This window comes from Gracilinanus agilis, chromosome 4 (genome assembly GCF_016433145.1).
Source record: "Gracilinanus agilis isolate LMUSP501 chromosome 4, AgileGrace, whole genome shotgun sequence".
Lineage (NCBI taxonomy): Eukaryota > Metazoa > Chordata > Mammalia > Didelphimorphia > Didelphidae > Gracilinanus > Gracilinanus agilis.
In genome coordinates this window covers 191,283,154-191,302,713 of record NC_058133.1, presented here as the reverse complement: position 1 = coordinate 191,302,713, position 19,560 = coordinate 191,283,154, and the positions used below count along the sequence as shown (strand labels likewise).

General features: G+C 37.2%; 1 protein-coding gene across 1 annotated transcript in view; it reads right to left on the bottom strand.

Annotated features, from left to right (window-relative positions):
* The window catches only part of LOC123247705 (keratin-associated protein 10-4-like), a 93,248-nt gene extending 92,608 nt beyond the window's left edge, over window positions 1–640 (bottom strand). Inside the window, 1 exon segment of the mRNA XM_044676686.1 lies at window positions 160–640. Coding sequence (XP_044532621.1) covers window positions 160–640 — 481 coding nt within the window.
* Window positions 641–19,560: the final 18,920 nt, after the last annotated feature.

The window sequence follows — 19,560 nt, the reverse complement described above, 5'->3', positions numbered from 1 at the left end:
CATGATCTCATGACCTCTGTCCATAATGCTTCAAAGGAAAAAGACAGACCAAGACTTTGTTTCAAAGGAATTCTTGTACCCTTGTGTTCATGACAATTTACAGTTAGCAGCAGGAAGATCTGCAGCAGGTTGGACGGAAGCAGGTAGTTCTACAGCAAGTGGTCTGGCAGCAGTTTGGGCGGCAGCAGCTGGACACACAGCAGCTGGGGCGGCAACAAGGGCGGCAGCAGCTGGACACACAGCAGCTGGGGCGGCAGCAAGGCTGGCAGCAGCTGGACACACAGCAGCTGGGGCGGCAGCAAGTTGTGCGGCAACAAGTGGTTTGGCAGCAGGAAGGGCGACAGCAGGTTGGTTGGCAACAAACAGACTGGCAGCACCTTGGTCTGCAGCAGTTGGACACACAGCAGCTGGGGCGGCAGCAGGAGGTCTGGCAGCAGACTGGGCGGCAGCAGGTGGTCTGGCAGCAGACTGGGCGGCAGCAGGTGGTCTGGCAGCAGGCTGGGCGGCAGCAGATGCTCTGGGGACCGCAGCTGGGGGCACAGCAAGTCTCTTGACAGAAGTCTTGACCACAAGTCTCTTGACAGAGGCCTTGGCCACAGCTCTGGTCAGAGCAAACTGAGCCACAACAGGAGTTGACCATGGTGCTGATTTTCTGAGCTTGTGTGTTGGTTTCTAGGAGTTAGTTGAATTTGACTTTCACCTTGCTCGAGACCTCTTTATATACTGTGAATAGCTATCACAAACAGAGATTATCCTTGTCATTGTTTTTAATGATGGAAAAATGAATATTAATTTAGCTAATTTGATTTAATCATGAGAGAAAAATGTTATTCTCTTGACTATGTAGAATTTATCCATCCTGTTTTTTTCTCTCTGAAGTCATCTTTTGTATTTCATATTTTTTAGGCATGTCACCCTTGATGATATTTAGTCCTTCTTCCAATTCAGACTGGTCATGTGATATTCTGACACCAGCCTCATAATATATCACACCACATTCCCAGCTTGTTGCAAATCATCCCATGACTCATGGTGGGTTAAATTCACAAGGATGAAGATGACTTTATGACATGATGGGAAATCTCTTCCATGTAGGCACTATCTGTTCCTTGTATTTATTTCATATGGCCCATCATGTTTTCTAAATTTAAAAGTATTTGGCCACTCATTCCTGTGCCTCTGCTGACACTGAGAATATAACCTATTTAATCTGTGAGAGTTCTAGCAATGATCCCTTTCTTTCTAAATACTTGAATTCAAGGCTCCTTTCTAAAAGTGCAAAGAAGATACTTGGAAGATTGGCAAAATTCAACTTTCCAGAAATGATTTTGTTATTGGGGTGGTAAAGTGCATCAACAACAGCACTATTAGTACCCTGTCACCTTGGAATTAAGAGAGTACCTAGAAAGCTTAGTGCAGATATGAGGTTGAGCATGTTGGAGATTTAGGACCTTGAAAAATATACTATGGAAATCTGGTGGTACAATACAAGAAGTAGAAGCAAAGCCATGAGAGATGATGGCAATCAGTCATAAAGCTGATCAGAAATGGAGCCAAGGATGGTCTCGAGAGCAGGCTGTATATCCAGCTACAAGGGAGGGATATGGAAGAGCAAGGAATACTGCTATAGTCTGCTAGTGATATGTGTAGGCATTTGATGACTATAGAAGAGAGGAGAGAATAAGAGACAAAAGGAGAGGAGAGGAGAGAGGAAAACCCAAATTAGAAGCTTAAAGTAAACCCAAGGTTAGAACAAATGATCTGGATGAGGACTGAACAAAGAAAACTGAGGACAGTCAAATAGGAAGAGAAGAACCAGGAGAGTGTAGTAAAAACCTAGAGAGAAGAGAGTTTTATGTTGGAGAGAGTGATTAAGTGTTAAAGGTTGCAAAGAAGATGGAAGAATTAAGATAAGAAAAGTCCATTGGATTTGATAACTTTGAGATCATTAGCAACTTTGCTGCTACTTGCTCCTTTTTCCACTAGTGGACTGGAGTTCCTACATGTGGATTGCTCTCTTAGCTTCTGTGTCCCAGGGCTTTGCCTTGGTAGTATCTTCCCTTCCCAGTTAGAAACCCTAGTGAGGATAAGTAATGTGATGTTCTTTGCATAGTACACTTTAAAACATTTTTCCCTGAGGCTATTTTTCTTGCCCTTGATTGTGTCCATCCTTGTCTCTGCCCAAGCTCTTCATTCTTCAGCCTCATGTGTCAAGTCTCACTACCAAGGCCTTGCACTGCCCTCAGGGGTAAGTCTGTGGTGCTTTCAGCCAGCCCCTGAAAATTTAGAGATTGCCTGAGCCTTTGCTTCTGACTCTGGTGAGGTAGGTGGGGTGGGGGAAGGGTGATCATTTTGCTCTTTGATAAGTACAGTTTTATCCCCTTATAGCATAGGAGTCCCCAAATACTGCCTACCTTTAAGGCTACATCCTGTGGGAGAGCCCCTTTACTCCTCCATTAGATGCTTTGTTGGAAGGAGATTCAGAAGCCTTATGCTACTATTCCACCATCTTAGCTCCATTTCTCATTAGTAACTTTGTAGAGAGCAGTTTTAATGAAATTATAAAGTCAGATGACAGATTGTCAGGGGTAAAGAAGAGAGTGAAAGCAGAGAAAGTGGAGGCACCTATTATAGATGGCATTTTCAAGGAATTTAGCTACAAAGGGAAGGAGATACAGAAGACAGTAGTTAGTAAGGGATAGAAGAATAAAGTGAGGTTTTTTTTCCTCCACAATAAGAGATACGTGGGCATCTTTGCAGACAGGAAAGAGGCAATATTGAGAAAGAGATTGAAAATAAGTAAAAGAGTAGGAATAACAGAGGGGCAAACTGTTGGAGAAGACAGTATGGAATTGGATTGATTAAAGGGTAAGGGGGTTAACTTTGATGAGAACTATGGTCACTTCATCATATGAGACAAGGATGAAGGAAGGGACAGTGGCAGAAGGCATCTGATTGGAGATGAGAAAAGGGGGAAAACATTAGCTCATGGTGAATGGACTCAATTTTTTTTCTGTAAAATATGAAGCAAGGGTCTCATCTAGGAAGGTAAAGGGTGGAGGAGCCATAGGAGATTTGAGGAAAGATGAAAAGTTATGTAAAGGCCTCTGTGGAGAGTCAGGTAGTTTACTGATAAAGCACATATAGAAGTGAGGGACCAGTTACCTTGTGTGATATAAATTTATAGTGGATTCATTCAGAATGTTTGTGTGATTTTTTCCATCTTCATTCAGAAGTACATGTATAAGAATGAAGGCAACAAATGATGGAAGTAAACCAAAGCTGAGACCTGGCAGAACCCAATTGATATAACATGATGAAGAGCCTATGGATTTGAGAGAGGAGGACACTAAAATTAAATTGTTTCATCAAGGGGTCAAGATAGTGAAAAGAAAAGAGAGGAGCTAGTGCAAGGGCAATGGCCTGGGAGAGAACTGAAGAATCAAGAGACTGAGGATCAGAGAGGAGAGGTAAAATAGAGTTTTATAAGGCAAGGCAAAGAGTGAAAGGTAAAAAAAAATCAATAGATTATGGTCATATAAGGGGGCCTTGGTATTCTTGAATGTAGAGTGAATATTGTATAGAGTAAATTAAAATAAAGTAAATTTAAAAGAGAAAAAACTTATTAGTTATTTTTATTTTTCCTCTTATTTTTCTTTCCTTTTTTAAAACAATTTTTATATGAAATGACTCTATTGCAGGGTGAAGGGAAAGAATGCCAACAGGGAGTTATGGTGATATGAAAAAACAAAACATAAAAATAAAATCTTCTTTTAAAAATAGAAAACCTATACTTAGGAAATGGGAAATTCTTTTTCTAGACAAAAAATTCATAGCATCAAAGGTTTTAGAGTCAGAAAGGACCTTAGAAATCTAACTTCCACAATTTAGACATTATCAATAAAATAAAAGCCCTAAAAGGGAAAACAATTTGCCCAAAGTAAAAACTGGTCCTCTAAATAAAAATCCAGTAATATTGTTATTGCAATACATTCCACTCCCTTCCCATAGTAATAGAGAAGGTAGCATTTGAGTTGTATTTAAAGAATGTATAGTAATTTAATAAATGGTAGTGGTGAGGAGGAGAATTAGGAAATAAGAAAAAATCAGAATATAGGCATTGTCATTAAGCTTATGATTGATGTTGGGAGCTGCCAGTAACAACCTTTCGCTAACAACATAGGTAGACAGTCTACAAAAGTTAGAAGCAATTTGTAATTGAATGACATGTCACAGAGATAATACAGAGTCACAGAGATAATATATTTAGAGGTAAGATTTGAACTGAAGCCTTCTTGGTTTGGAGGCCAGACTCAAAGGCAAAACTATGGAGATGAGAAAGCCTGGGATATGTTAAAGGGAAAGCATATAGTACAGTTTAATTAGAACATATTACAAAGAAAGGGCAATAGTGTGAAATAAAGCAAGAAAAGCAATTTGGAGCTGGATAGGAAGATTTCCTTGTTATTGTTTACCATGAAATAAGAGTGATTATCACATTAGGCAGTTGTGTTCAAATTAAAAGCTCAGATGGAAAGTGTGTATTGCTTTCTCTGATGCATTAGAATTTGCCCAATTAGTTCTTTCTGAATCACCTTGGTTTTGTGTGCATCACCTAAGTTTACCAATTGTCTTTATTTTTCAAAGTTGCCTCATTCCTAGCAAGAGTTGTGCTATATTGACTAATTCCCTATCTCATCAACATAATTTGATGTGACAGAAAATTACTTTGAGAGAAGCTCTCTTCTAAAGCCTGTGTTTATAAAGTAACATTTCAAAGGAATAGAATGGCACTGTAGGAAGAGTAAGGAAAACATATGCTAGATAACTTCTGGGTGATGAGGAAGAGCCAGGTACTATAAGTGGTAAGGGACCAGAGAAAATTAAGTTCTCAAGGACTACCTAAGCTATGCACTGCTGTTTCCTTTATCCACTGACTCAAAAAATTGACAAAGATTCAAATTTTTAATAAGTAATAGATATTTACATTCCTTCAGAAATTAAACCCAGAGAAACAACAAACCGGGAAAAATATTTTATATCAGATTTCTCTGATAAGGGCCTCATTTCTCAAATATATAGAAAACTAAGTTAAATTTGTAAAAATAAAAGAAATTCTACAATTGACAAATGGTCAAAGGATATGGACAAGTAGTTTTCAAATGAAGATAGCAAGCCTATCAATAATGATAAGAAAAAATGTTCTAAATTACTCTTGATTAGAGAAATACAAATTAAACAACTCTTAAGTACCACTTTACACCCATCATATTGGCTAATATGACAGTAAAAAAAGTGATGAATGTCAGGGGTGTTTTAGCAAAATTGGAGCACTAACTTATTTTTTATTTTTGGTGGTGGTGTGAACTGATCCAACCATTCTGGAAGGTAATTTGGAACTCTGTTCAAAGGGCTTTAAAAAATGTCCATATCCTTTGATCTAGTTATACTACTACTAGGTCTATATCCCAAAGAGATAAAAATGGGTGGGGGAGGAAGGATATATTTATACAAAAATATTTATAGCAGCTCATTTTGTGGTGACAAAGAATTAGAAATTGAGGAGATGTCCATCAATTTGGGAATGCCTGAAGAAATTGTGCTTATGATAGTGATGAAATACTATTGTGCTCTAGGAAATGGTGAACAGGATGGTCTCAGAAAAAGTTGGAAAGATCTATATGAACGGAGGCAGAGTGGAATAAGCAGAACCAGAAGAACACTGTACACAGTAATAGCAATATTGTATGATGATCAGCTTTGAAAGACTTAGCTACTCTCAGCAATACAATGCTCTAGGAGAATTCTGAAGGACTTATAAGAAATAATGCTATCCACTTCCAGAGAAAGAACTGTTGGAGTCAGAATGCAGATAAAGGCATATTATATTTCACTTTATTTGTATTTTTATTATGCAGTTTGGTTTTATATACGTATTCTCATACAACAATGACCAATATGGAAATGTTTTGCATAATAATACGTTTATAACATAGAAAAAGAAAAGGAAACAGCAATCCTTGACTCATCAGTGAATGAATGAATGAACAAATAAATAAAAAGCTTTTATTAAATTAAAAGAAAAATTACTCCCAACATTGGTGGATCTACAAGCAGATGGTTTCTTATTCCTTCCTGAATGACAATCAATATGGCAGACAAGATGTAAAGTGTATTATTCTTCCTTACATAATTGAAAAATCACATACTTTTAAATAATCTTTCAATTATAAAGCAATAAATGCTTACTCTATGCTGGGCAAGGGAGTGAGACAAATTAAGCATGCAATATGGTTACCATTTAAGATTTAGTAGTTTAACTGAGGATAGAAGATATGCCTCCATTTTGAATTTTTCCTCGCATAAAGTTTACTGATTTTATGGGAAAAGTACTAGAATTGAACTTCTAGGACCAGAGTTTGCATTCCTTCCATGTTTTGTGACATTGCACAAATTCCTTAACCACACTGGGCTCAAGTCACTTCAAATTCAAAAATATGGATCAAGTACAAAATACATAAAAAACCAATAGTGCTGGAGATACAAAGGGGAAAAAAGAATGCACTTAATATCTAAAATAAGATATTTGCTCTAGTTTTTCTCTAAGATCCCTCTCATTCCTAAGTCTATGTCCTAAAGAAAAAGCAGAATTGCAATGAATGGCATGATGTTATATGTACAAACACTTAGATATATAGAAGCATTAGAAAAAGTATAGAGGGCAAATGCTCAAGAAGGAAAAAAAATGATTATTGAAAGCTTTGTTTTTTCTTTTTTTCCTTTCTCTCTCTCTCTCTCTCTCTCTCTCTCTCTCTCTCTCTCTTTCTTTAATCAATAGTAAGTACAATGGCTGATCCCTAGAAAGATTGATTTGGGTTTTAATGGTCAAGAGGAATGGTAATAAATAGAGGAATTTTGTGTTCTCATTATACCCTTCATGTCAGTGATATTTTTCTTCATTTTTTAAAGAGAATCAATGATATCACAAGATAATGTCCTGACTTGAAATTGGTTTTAAGTGAGGAAGAGCTACACAAAGTCATTAGTCTTATTCTCTTACAGTGTCATCCAAGTCCAGTGACAGGAAAAAAGTCAAGACAACTGGGAATGTCTTGGGATGCAGTGGATGATGTTGATATCTTCAATGTCCAATAGTAGCCATTGAGAGAATGGGACCATGTTGTGTCAAGTCTGTCTAGGGATATGGCCACTGTGTGGATCAAAATAAGTAGATCTACTCAATGAGCAACATTAGGCCAGAATAGGGATTCTTCTATTGCATGCATTACACTAGTCAGTCATCATTGATCTTGACCATTCTTTCAGTGAGAATCTTTCACAATGTGAGATTAGGGAACTAAAGGTAAGAGTTGAAGACTTTTTATAGAATGTAGAAAATGAAGGTAAAAGAGATGTTGTTCTTTCTCATTTTGTTCATTTACCGTATCTCCCCTCTCAGATCCCTTCTCTTTCTCTCATATTTCTTTTCTCTTAAATTTTTCTCTTCTCAATTCCTCTTTTCTTAACTATCATGTATGTCCTTATTTCCATCTTCATATTTCTTTTTTATTTGACATCCCTTCTAGACACTGTCCTGAAACTTACCGATTTTTAAATGTATTAATAATGAAGCAGGTAGATATATCAATGGAAACCTGAATATCAAGAAGACCTGCGTTGAAATCTAGCTTCACACTGTTGTACCCAAATTTTAATACCCATTTTCAGTGGTGGCTGAAGGAATCACACTGACAATGCAATATGCAAGAAGAGGCTCATTCTTTACTAGCAAATATGCTAGGGTCGCTAGGCAGAGAGGTGTGGCTGAACTAACCCCTTGGCTTCTTCAGCCAGGGGTTTATATAGAACTGTTTGGGGAAGGGGCTTGGTACATACATAACCATCAGGGTAGTGTCAGGGACAGGTGGTCAGGAAGCATCTGGCAAGGGGGTTTTCAGGGTTAGGGGTCAGGAAGCATTTGGAAACATTCATTAAGGAGGTAAACATCCATCAGGGCAGTAAACATTCCTCAAGAAGGTAAATATTTATGCTGGAAAACATTTTAGGCTTATCATAGGGGGAGATAAGGAAGATAGTGCTGGGAAACATTGGGGACTGGAGTTTCAGGAGACTGGACAAGGTAGGGGCCAGGAAGCAGCTTGCCCAGGCTAGAAATAGTTCAGTAGTCTGTCAGACTGATTTTCAAGTCCAACAAGCACACTTATTGGCTTTGTGACCCTAGGAAAGTCAACAAACCTCAGTTTCCTCATCTGTAAAACAAGGATAATAATAGCAAGTACCTCCTAGAGTTGTGTGAGCATCAAATTAGATAATAATAGCTTAGTTATCATGTACCTGGCACATAGTATATGCGCTATAAATATTAGTTATTGTTCATTATGGCAACTAAATAAAGCTTTATAGTCAATGTAATTTATTGAGTAAATAAATCAGCTGTTTCATATGTTTTAGTCTTGAAAGGCAACTTCAAAGTAGGTAGTTAAGTAATGCAGTTAAGAGTGATAAGCTTGTATTCTGAGAGGCCTGAATTTAAATCTTGTCAGTGATATTTACTAGCTGGAAAATCACAGGCTAAACAGGCTACCTCTCTGAACCTTAATTTCCTTATCTATAAAATGAGGGTTATTGGACTTGGTGATCCTGAAAGTTCCTTCAAGCTCTAAATTTATATTCCTATGATAGAATCCAGGCTTTTACTTAATATTTAAAGAAACTGAGATCCAGAGAAATTCAATCATTTTCCCAAGACCTCTTTATATATACTATTCTGCTTTTGCTAGGTTTTCTCTCTAATATTGCTGTCTGAATAGTTAAAAAACGGATCTAAAATTAAGTTTTGTCAGTTTATTGACTCATATTAAAAAAACCTTGCTCATTCATGTTTTATGGTATTTTCATAAGAATAAAGTAGAGCAAACCCCTTTTGGTTCTACTATCAAAATCCCAGTGAACTGCATGAAGAAAAAGAAATAGCAATAAAGAAAAAGTGGTAAGAGCAGCTTGCCTAAATGAAGTTTCTTTGGAGAAGGGATATACTGGAAGAACCACAGTTTTAAGAATATTGAAGGATTTTTAGGTGTTTTTAAAGTGTTATTTTCTCTTTTGCATTGCTTTCATTTTCTTTTCCCATTTTTCTTTTTTTGATATTTGCATTCCTTTTTGAGTTCTTCCAATACCTGAGACCAATTCCAATTTTTCTTTGAAGTTCTTCATGTCGTTGCTTGGATCTCACTCTACCTTATTAATTTGTACCTTCCTCTTTGTCTCCATAAACATTTTGTTGGGTGTTTCTTTTGCTGTTTGCTCATTTTCCTGACTTTTTTGCCTGTATACTGGGATTTCTGAAAGGTGATGATTCTGTTTCCTCTGCTTGTGGCTTGCAGGACTCAGTGCTGATTTATTTTGTCCTGGGGCTAGAGCTTTACCATAGCACAGGCTTGAAAGGGGGAGGCATAATGGACTTTTAGGCCTCCCTGATGGTTGGAACCAGAGCTGGAAACTTCAAGGGGTGGGGGAGGGGTGTGAAGTGCTCTGTTATTGATGTAGGCAGGGTCCTGGAACCCCAAAGTTGGCCTATACTCAGGCTCAGAACCTGGTGCAATAGTCGGGGGTTGTTGGCTGACACTCATCTGTGTGCAATTTTGCTTCCAATTCCCCCTGATACTGTGAAAATTGTCTCTCCCTCTCTCTGTTATCTTTCAAGTTGTGTTCAGCAGAAGAGTCTACTCACTCTATATTGTTGTTTCTTTTTGAGGTGCTTTTTAAAGATTGGATTGGAAGGATTGTCAGAGTGGTTTCAAATTTCACTGCTACTAAGCTGCTATCTTGCCTCCCTAGGTTGAAGGATTCTTTGGAATTCAGTGGAATAGAAAAACTTGTATTAAATGCTTTCTATAGGTCAAACATGGTGTGAAAGCTAAAGATAAAAATCAGGAGGCTACCACAGTCACTGCTTTCAAGGAACACATTCTCATTCTAATTTTGGGAAACAACAGATAGAATGCTTTTCCTGGAGTAGGAAGGACCCAAGTTCAAATCCAACCTCAGGGACTTAGTGGCTAGGTGATCCTGGGCAAGTCACCTAATGTATTTCACCTTCAGTTTCCTCAACTGTAAAATGGGAATCATAATAGAATATACTTCAGAGGGTTATTTTGAGGATCTTATTAGATAATATTTGTAAAATGCAAGATAGTAACCGGTGCTATTTATCTCTTATCTGAAACTGAAAAGTCCGAGGCTCAAAGTTTCTGAGCATAAATGATTTATTTGCAAGGCTAGCAGCTGACAACAAAGCATGTCTATTGACTTCCCAGTAGTGAGAGACAAATGGATCATAGCTAATTTTTATAGCAGAAAAGAGAAACTAAAAGTTATAGAAAGGCATAGAAAACTTCAGAAACTTATTTGGAATATAATTCAATTGGACATAACAGATCACTTGATCCATGTATTTTCTAAGATTTTTTGCAAGCACAATTCTTGCTGTTGCCAAATTTCAGGGTGTGGGCATGTCAGCTGAGTAATGGGGAGTTTCAAGGATGTGACCATTATTGGACTAATTATTCTGTTGAACTAAAGTTTATGTCTATCATTTGTCTTTCAAAGGGAGATTGCTTTAGCTAGAAAGTTCTACAGCAGTATTGTTTGTGGTTAATTAAAAGGCAATGTAGCTGCTGAAATTTGCAAAAAGATAAACTTGTAGATAAATAAAAAGAAACTTTTCATTAGGGACATTAATTATAATAAAAATTTTCTGATGTCAAACAATATAATAATTAATTTATTTCTACAGATACTTATATGCATTTAATCTATATTCCAAATTAGTCAACAAAGTAATAATCATTAGCACATTAATCCCAAGAGTACATATTATGTGCTCAATAAATGCTTATTCCCTTCCCTTACATTACAATTGCAAGATGAATATTGCAGTCCAGGAGACATTAAGAAGATCAGTTTGTACTAGGTTGTCATGCACAATCTCTACTCAGAAAGAGGGGAGTTGATGTCTCTCTAGAATGGGCTGTTGAAGGTGAGCAGATGTACACAAGGATGAACACTTGGCAGTAGGATAGGTGACAGCACGTCTCTGCAGTAGGTGGTCTGGCAGTAGGTGAGATACCAGCAAGGTTAACAACATCTGGATTTACAGCAGGTGGCATGGAAAGGCTAGCAACAGCTTGATACAAACAGATGGGTGGCAGTAAGTGGCGCTATAACAAGTGGTTGGACAGCAGGAAGTTGGTTGGTAACATATAGACTGATAGTGCCTTGGCCTACAGCAGGTTGGAAGGCAGCAAATGGACACACAGCAGATGGGGCATCAGCAGGTGGACACAATACAAGTGGGCAAATAGCAACTGGTCCTAGAGCAGGTATTCTGGCAGCAGCCGGGCCGTTAGTAGAAGACAAGCTGGCAGTAGCTAGGGGCACAGCGGCCCATCATGGAATATGTCAGAATGGCTAGGGAGCCAACAGGAGCTGACCATGGTTCTGGGTGATTGAGTTCCAGGGTTTGTTTCAAGTAGAGTACATTAGTTCAAGTCTGAAAATCTCCTTGTTTTCAAATTTTTATATATTTCATTTCTCTGTGCTCCTGTCAGTAAGTCCATGTAATTTACTTGTTTCTGTTTTCAAGAGAAAAAAAAATATTATCAAATTGGAAGTATTTTTTCAGGTAAATGTTTTTAAATTTTTTCATTTCAATTTATTTATTTATTACATTAAAATTCTCAGATAATTCCCTTCCACTTTCCTCTTCCCCTTTTAGAGAAGGGATAAACTGTGCTGTTTATTTCTATTTATTAGTTCTTTCTCTGGAGGTGGAATTACATAAGTGATTCTTCAAATAATATTTCTATTGTTATATATTCTCTTGACTCTGCTTTTTTCACTCTTCATAAATTCACATAGGTCTTTCCATGTTTTTATTTATTTTTTATTATCACAAAAAACATATTTCCATATTTTTCATTTTTGTAAGTGAATAATCTTATAAAACCCAAACCTCAAAACATGTACCAAAATAAACAAGTGATAAAGCATATATTTTCATCTGCATTCCTGCTCCAACAGTTTGTTCTCTAGAGGTGGATAACATTCTTTGTCATAAGTCCCTCCAAAATTGTTCTGGATTATTACATTGCTTTTAGTAGTTCATGCCACAATATTGTTACTGCGTACAATGTTTTCCTTGTTCTTTTTTCATTCTAAATCAGTTCATGTAGGTCTTTCCAGGCCTTTCTGAAATCATCTTGTTCTTCATTCTTTATTGCACAATAGTATTCCATCACCATCATATACTACAATTTGTTCATTCATTCCCCAATTAATTTCCAATTCTTAACCAGCACAAAAAGAGCAGCTATAAATATTTTTATACAAGCAGGTCCTTTCCCATTTAAAAAAAAATCTCTTTAGACCTAGTAGTGGTATTATTGGATCAAGGAGTATTCATTCTTTTATAACCTTTTGGGTAATTCCAAAATGCCCTCTCCAAAATTTATCATTTTCCTTTACTGTCATATTGGCCAATATAATAGGTGTGAGATGGTATATAAGAATTGTTTTAATTTGCACTTCTCTAAACAAGAGGTCTTTAGAACACTTTTCCATATGATTATTGATACTTTGATTTATTTATCTGAAAACTACCTATTCATATTCTTTGACCATTTATCAATTAGGGAATGACTTGGATTCTTATAAATTTGACTTAGTTCTTTATATATTTGAGAAATGATACCTTTATCAGAGAAACTTGTTATAAATTTTTTCCTAGGTTGTTGTTTCCCTTCTAATCTTGTTATCATTGGTTTTGTTTGTACAAACTCTTTAATTTAATATAATAAAAATTATTCATCTTACTTGTTTGATCATAAATTATTCTCTTTTCATAGACCTGACAGATAAATTATTCTTTGTTCCCCTAGTTTACTTATAATACTACTCTTTGTATTTAAAATCATATAATACTTTTTGATATGGCCAATGTAGAAATTTGTTTTGATTGTTTATGAATACTTGTTAGAATGCTTTCTTCACCCCCTCCCTCACAATGGGGGTAGAGAGATAGGAAGGGGGAAATAATTTTTTATTGATTGAACTTATTAAATTTAACTAAAAAAATGAACTACTTAGCACATATCTAGAGCTTAAGAATATGGAGAAATTCTAGCATGATCTTACACACAAAGCCTAAGATGGATTTTAGGAGAAACGGTTAGATTTCTTTTACCATCAAGATTCACAAAACTTACTTACAAATTACAGGATACTCTTTATTTGGCTAGCTCCAGAAATTGTGAAGCATTGTTTTCCCTTCTCTCTACTCTAGATGAATAAGAATGAACTTATTCTCACACTTTATTACCTGTTCTTCCCTCTCCACCCTGTGCCCATTAGGTGTGTATGCAGGCAATTCACTAAATTACTCAAACCCTAATTTCTGAAAGTTTCTTGCTTTCCAAGTTCACTTGGAATCACAAGATACACAGGCTGATCATCCCATGTGGTATGCAAACACAGCAACATATGGTTGGGGAAAAAAGTCCTTGTGGGCAGTGATTAAAACCATGATCCTTCACCAACACATTGTAGTTTGTAGGGTCGTCTCTGTTCTTGGAATGGTAAAATACTGAACTCAAGTTCTAAGAGGTCATTAGTAAACTAAACTGCAAAAGATTACTTCAGATACAATACCAATAAAATAATCTTTCCTAGATTCCAACCCTTACTACCCCACTTTATGCTTAAGTAAAATGACCTATTGGGGTGGAAGTGTGATTTTTCAGTTGGATTGATTAAATATAAGTATATATATTTGAGAGTTCCTTTAACCTTTCTTTAGTATATGTTCTAGGATATAAGTTCAAAGCACTGTTTACTAAAGTCAAAGGAGTCTTTCATTTAAGAGTTATCACCTTTAAATAAAATACTTTGGGGCTATTTTCTGGCAATGTAATGCCTCAAACAATTTTTTTCTGTTCTCCTTTATGCTTCTCCAGGAAGCTAAACAATGATGGTATTAAGTTATTGAAATATGATTTTTTTCTATTTCATTTGAGTTCTGTATTAAAATCTTCATTGTAAGAATTTTGATAAGCAAAGGACTACCATATACCACCAGTTCCATTTAGAACTGGAGGGATCATTGGAAGTCATCCAGTCAGAACTCTTAATTGCATAGCTAAAGATCAAAGAAAGAACATGATATTCTCTAGTGACAAGGGTATATAGAGAGGACTTTGGGATATAAAAGAGCACTAAGAAAACTATGAGGGGGAAGCTGGGTAGCTCAGTGGATTGAGAGCCAGGCCTAGAGACGGGAGGTCCTAGGTTCAAATCTGGCCTCAGACACTTCCCAGCTGTGTGACCCTGGGCAAGTCACTTGACCTCCATTGCCTACCCTTACCATTCTTCCACCTATAAGTCAATACACAGAAGTTAAGGGTTTAAAAAAAAGAAAGGAAAAAAGAAAACTATGAGTAGAAACACAGGAAACATATTATTGGATAAAACTTCATATGCAGAAATATCATTTTCAAGGGTGTTTCACCAGTTTCCATAGTTTCCATTATTTAAATGTATCCATTCACCTTGATACTCAATTGAAATGTGCTTTCATGATTTTCCATTTCTGGAAGCCAAGATAGTGGAGTAAGAAGTGCTCTAAGCTTGCCTAAGCCACCTCCAAACAATCCTCCTAAATGTCTTAAAATGAATCCTGGAATGACAGAACCAACAGAAGACATGGTGAAGCAGTGTTGCATCCAGGATATCATGGAGGGTGTTATGTTTAAAATTTTGAGTCAGGCTACAGATTTTAATATTTTATTTAATCAGAAAGGAGTAGGGGACTTCCAGGCTAAGATGACCATAGAGTAGAAGGAACTTCATGACTCTTTCTACTACTTATCACAACAAAGCATCTCAAAAGGACAAAAACAAAAATCAGACCAGGGAAGGGGCTCTGCCAAGGGATGCAGCCTTGAATGTAGGCAGGGTCTGGGGATTTCCATGCTTTAAGAGGGTAAAAATTAGACCTGCCAAAACATAAGCTGATCAGCCCTCCCCCATACCACCTATTGCACCTGAGTCAAAGCAAGGACTGGGGCAATCTTGAAATTCTCAAGGGCTGGCTGAGGGCACCATGGTCTTACCCCTGAGGGCAGCACAGGGCCTTGGCAGCTAGACCTGGGACCCAAGTCTGAGGAACAGAGAGTGCAGAGTTCTGAGCATGGAGCTCAGAGTTCAGAACAGGGGCTCAGAGACAGAGCAGACCCAGGCTGGCCAGGGTAGACATAATGGAGACTAGAATAATAGCCTCAGGGCAAGACTCTTTAAAGCTCACTACACCAAGAACTGCCTGCCCACCTCATTCAGACTTCTGGCTGAGAAGCCAAGATAATTCAGAGGAAAAAAAAAACAAAACAAGCATAGCAATGGCTAACAACATGAAGGAACGAACCACTATCCACAAGTACCAAAAGAAATAAAAAGCCCTTGACTCTCGATAACTTCTATGAAGAAAAGAAGTAGAGTACAGGGGAAGATGATATGTAAAAAGGGGGAGAGGGGAATAGAAGATGACACCAAGAGAAACTTAAAGGAAGAAGAAAAATAGGATAAATTATACCACATAAAAATGTGCAGGGGGGGGGCACTGGGTAGCTCAGTGGATTGAGAGCCAGGCCTAGAGATGGGAGATCCTAGGTTCAAATCTGGCCTCAGACACTTCCCAGCCATGTGACCCTGGGCAAGTCACTTGACCCCCATTGCCTACCCTTACTACTCTTCTGCCTTGGAGCCAATACAAAGTATTGGCTCCAAGACGGAAGGTAACGGTTTAAAAAAAAAAGATGTACATGGGAGGGGGAGGAGAAGAATACTGTTTTTAGAAGGAGAGGAAGAGAGTGGCAATAGGTAATACTTAAATCTTACTCTCAGTGGAATAAATTAGGAGAGGGAAGAGCATCTAGATCAATTGGGGTATAGAATTCTATTTTACCCTACAGGGAAATTGAGAGAGAAAAACCAAGGCAGGAGTAGGGTGGGGAGTACCAAAAGGGAAGTAAAGAGAAGGGAATTCAATAGACCTTAAAGAACAAGTAGAGGGGACTAAGAAGGGAGGGGGGAGAAAGGGAAGTAGAATAAGGGAGGGGATTAGGGGAACTGATTAAAAACAAAACACTGGTACAGAAAGAAATAGTGAAAAAATAAAGGGCAGGACTAAAAGATGAAATCAAAATGATAGGGAATACATAGGTGGTAATCATAATTCTGAATGTGAATGGGATGAACTCACCCATAAAACGGAAGCAAATAGAAGAGCAGATTAGAAACCAAAATCCTACCATATGTTGTTTACAAGAAACACACATAAAGACACTTCCAGTTTAAGATGGCAGCAGAGTAGAAGCAGCTTGCTTAACCTCTCCTAAACCACACATAGAGGACTCCTCAAGAAGACATAAAAACAAATCTAGAAGAACGAAGGGACCCCATAACAGGGAAACTATAAATAAGTGAACACAGAATAGTATAGTTGTCAGATCTCTGGGAAAGGAAAGATTTTAAAACCAAGCAAGCGTTAGAGAAAATTACAAAATGTAAATTAAATGGTTTTGATTGTATTAAGCTAAAAAGCTTTTGTACAAACCAAAACAATACAACCCAAAATCAGAAGGGAAACAACAAACTGGGAAAAAATATTTATAACAAAAAACTCTGACAGGGGTCTAATTACTGAAATATACAAGGAGTTAAATCAATTGTATAAAAAAATCAAGCCATTCCCCAATTGATAAATGGGCAAGGGACATGAATAGACAATTTTCAGATAAAGAAAGCAAAAGTATCAATAAGCACATGAGAAAGTGTTCTAAATCTCTAATAATCAGAGAAATGCACATCAAAACAACTCTGAGATATCACCTCCCACCTAGCAGATTGGCTAAAATGAGAGAAGGGGAGAGCAATGAATGTTGGAGGGGATGTGGCCAAATTGGGACATTGATGCATTGCTGGTGGAATTGTGAACTGATCCAACCATTCTGGCTGGCAATTTGGAACTATGCCCAAAGAGCTATAAAAAATGCCTGCCCTTTGATCCAGCCATACCATTGTTGAGGTTGTACCCCAAAGAGATCATAAATAAACAGACTTGTACAAAAATATTTATAGCCATGCTTTTTGTGGTGGCAAAAAACTGGAAAATGAGTGTATGCCCTTCAATTGGGGAATGGCTTACCAAATTGTGGTATATGCTGGTGAAGAAATACTATTGTGCTAAAAGGAATAATAAACTGGAAGAATTCCATGTGAACTGGAAAGACTTCCAGGAATTGATGCAGAGTGAAAGGAGCAGAGCCAGAAGAACACTGTACACAGAGACCAATGCACTGTGGTAAAAAAGAATGTAATGGACTTCTATACTAGCAGCAATACAATGACCCAGGACAATTCTGAGGGATTTATGGAAAAGAATGCTATCCACATCCAGAGGAAGAACTGCAGGAGTGGAAACACAGAAGAAAAGCAACTGTTTGAACACATGGCTTGAGGCAGACGAGATTGGGGATGTAGACTTGAAACTACCACTCTAATGCAACTATCAACAATTTGGAAATAGGTCTTGATCAATGACACATGTTAAAATCAGTGGAAATGTGCAATGGCTACGGGGGGTGGGGAGGGAAGGTTGGGGGTGAAGGGGAAAGTAAGAGCATAAATCATGTAACCATGTTAACTTTTCTAAAAAATGAATATTAAAAAAAAGAAACACACACAAGGCAGGTAGACACACACAGGGTAAAGGTAAAAGGCTGAAGCAAAATCTACTGGGCGTCAGGGTAGCTCAGTGGATTGAGAGCCAGGCTGAGATATGGGAGGTCCTAGTTTTAAATCTGGCCTCAGATACTTCCCAGCTATGTGACCCTGGGCAAGTTATTTGACCCCCCATTGCCTAGCCCTTACTGCTCTTCTGCCTTGGAACCAATACATAGTATTGATTCTCAGATGGAAGGTAAGGGTTAAAAAAATAAATCTACTGGGCATCACCTGAAAAAAAGAAGGCAAGAGTCATAATCATCATATCTGACAAAGCAAAAGTAAAAATAAATTTGATTAAAAGAGATAGGGGCATTAATTACATCCAGATAAAAGGCAGAATAGACAATGAGGAAATAGCAGCACTCAACATGTATGCACCAAATGATATAGTGTTCAAATTTTTAAAGGAGAAACTTTTGGAGCTTAAGGAAGAAATAGATAATAAAACTATACTAGTGGAAGACCTGAACCTTCCTCCATCAGATCTAGAAAAATCAAACCAAAAAAAATAAGAAAGAGGTAAGAGATTTGAATGAAATCTTATAAAAATTAGAGTTAATAGATATATGGAGAAAAATAAATAGGGACAAAAAAATACATCTTCTTTCCAGCAGCACATGGTACATTCACAAAGATTGATCATGTACTAGGGCATGAAAACATTGCAAACAAATGCAAAAAAGTAGAAATAATAAATGCAATCTTTTCAGATCATAATGCAATAAAAATAATAATTAGTAAGGGTATATGGAACAGCAAATAAAAAATGTAGAAATGTCTGAAATGGACTCTGAACCTAAGTTTTCATACTTAAAAGATTGTTGCCCTACGCAGTATACCAAATTGGCTCTTTGGTGAAATGACATAACTAAAAATGTACAGATCACAAGTGAAAAGACAATAAATTGATTCCAGGTCCTCTTAAGTGCCCCATTGCATATAAATATATTGCTCCAGGGAGCCAGTGAATTTGACCTCCAGGTTCTCAGATGGAAGCTGATATCACAAGGGTCATGACAATATAAGCAATTCCAGAAAGGAAGAAAGATGAAAATTTTAGGTCTTTAAAATATGGCAGTTTCTCCAAAGTTTTCAAGCTAATGTGTTATGGAAATAGGATTTGGCACACAGTTTGAGGTATCCTGAGTAAGTGGTTCTTATTTTCTCATTTCATCTAAATCTCAGATCATTCTTAGTATCACACTTTTCCTCATTGTCATAAGTAATTCTTTTCTTTTTATTTCTGCAACTTTATTCCACCTTTCTGAAGCAAATTTGTCTCAAATGGTCCCCAAACTGACCTTTTCCACAGGAAGATCGTTTTAAAAGTAGAATATAGCTGTAACACCTAGACAAGAGAAAGTGGCACATGGAAGACTCAGTGTCTCACAATCACATGACTCATGACAGTTACCTTAAAAATTGAGGAAGGAGGATAATGCATAAACTCAGATGAGCAGATTGGATAAAAGCTATTATGTGAAGAAAGGAAATACTTTTGCCATGTACTTTGATGAAAAAACCTGAAAAATACCATTGTCTCACTTAGAGCATTATTTTTTTGTCATGCTAAACAATAACAAGGAAGTTTTTTACTGATGATGTCCATCACTCAAGATGGTATATAAGATGCCCATGGGTTGGGATTCCTTCAAACTCAAGTAACTCACTCACCTGGAAACAAATCAACCTACCAACACC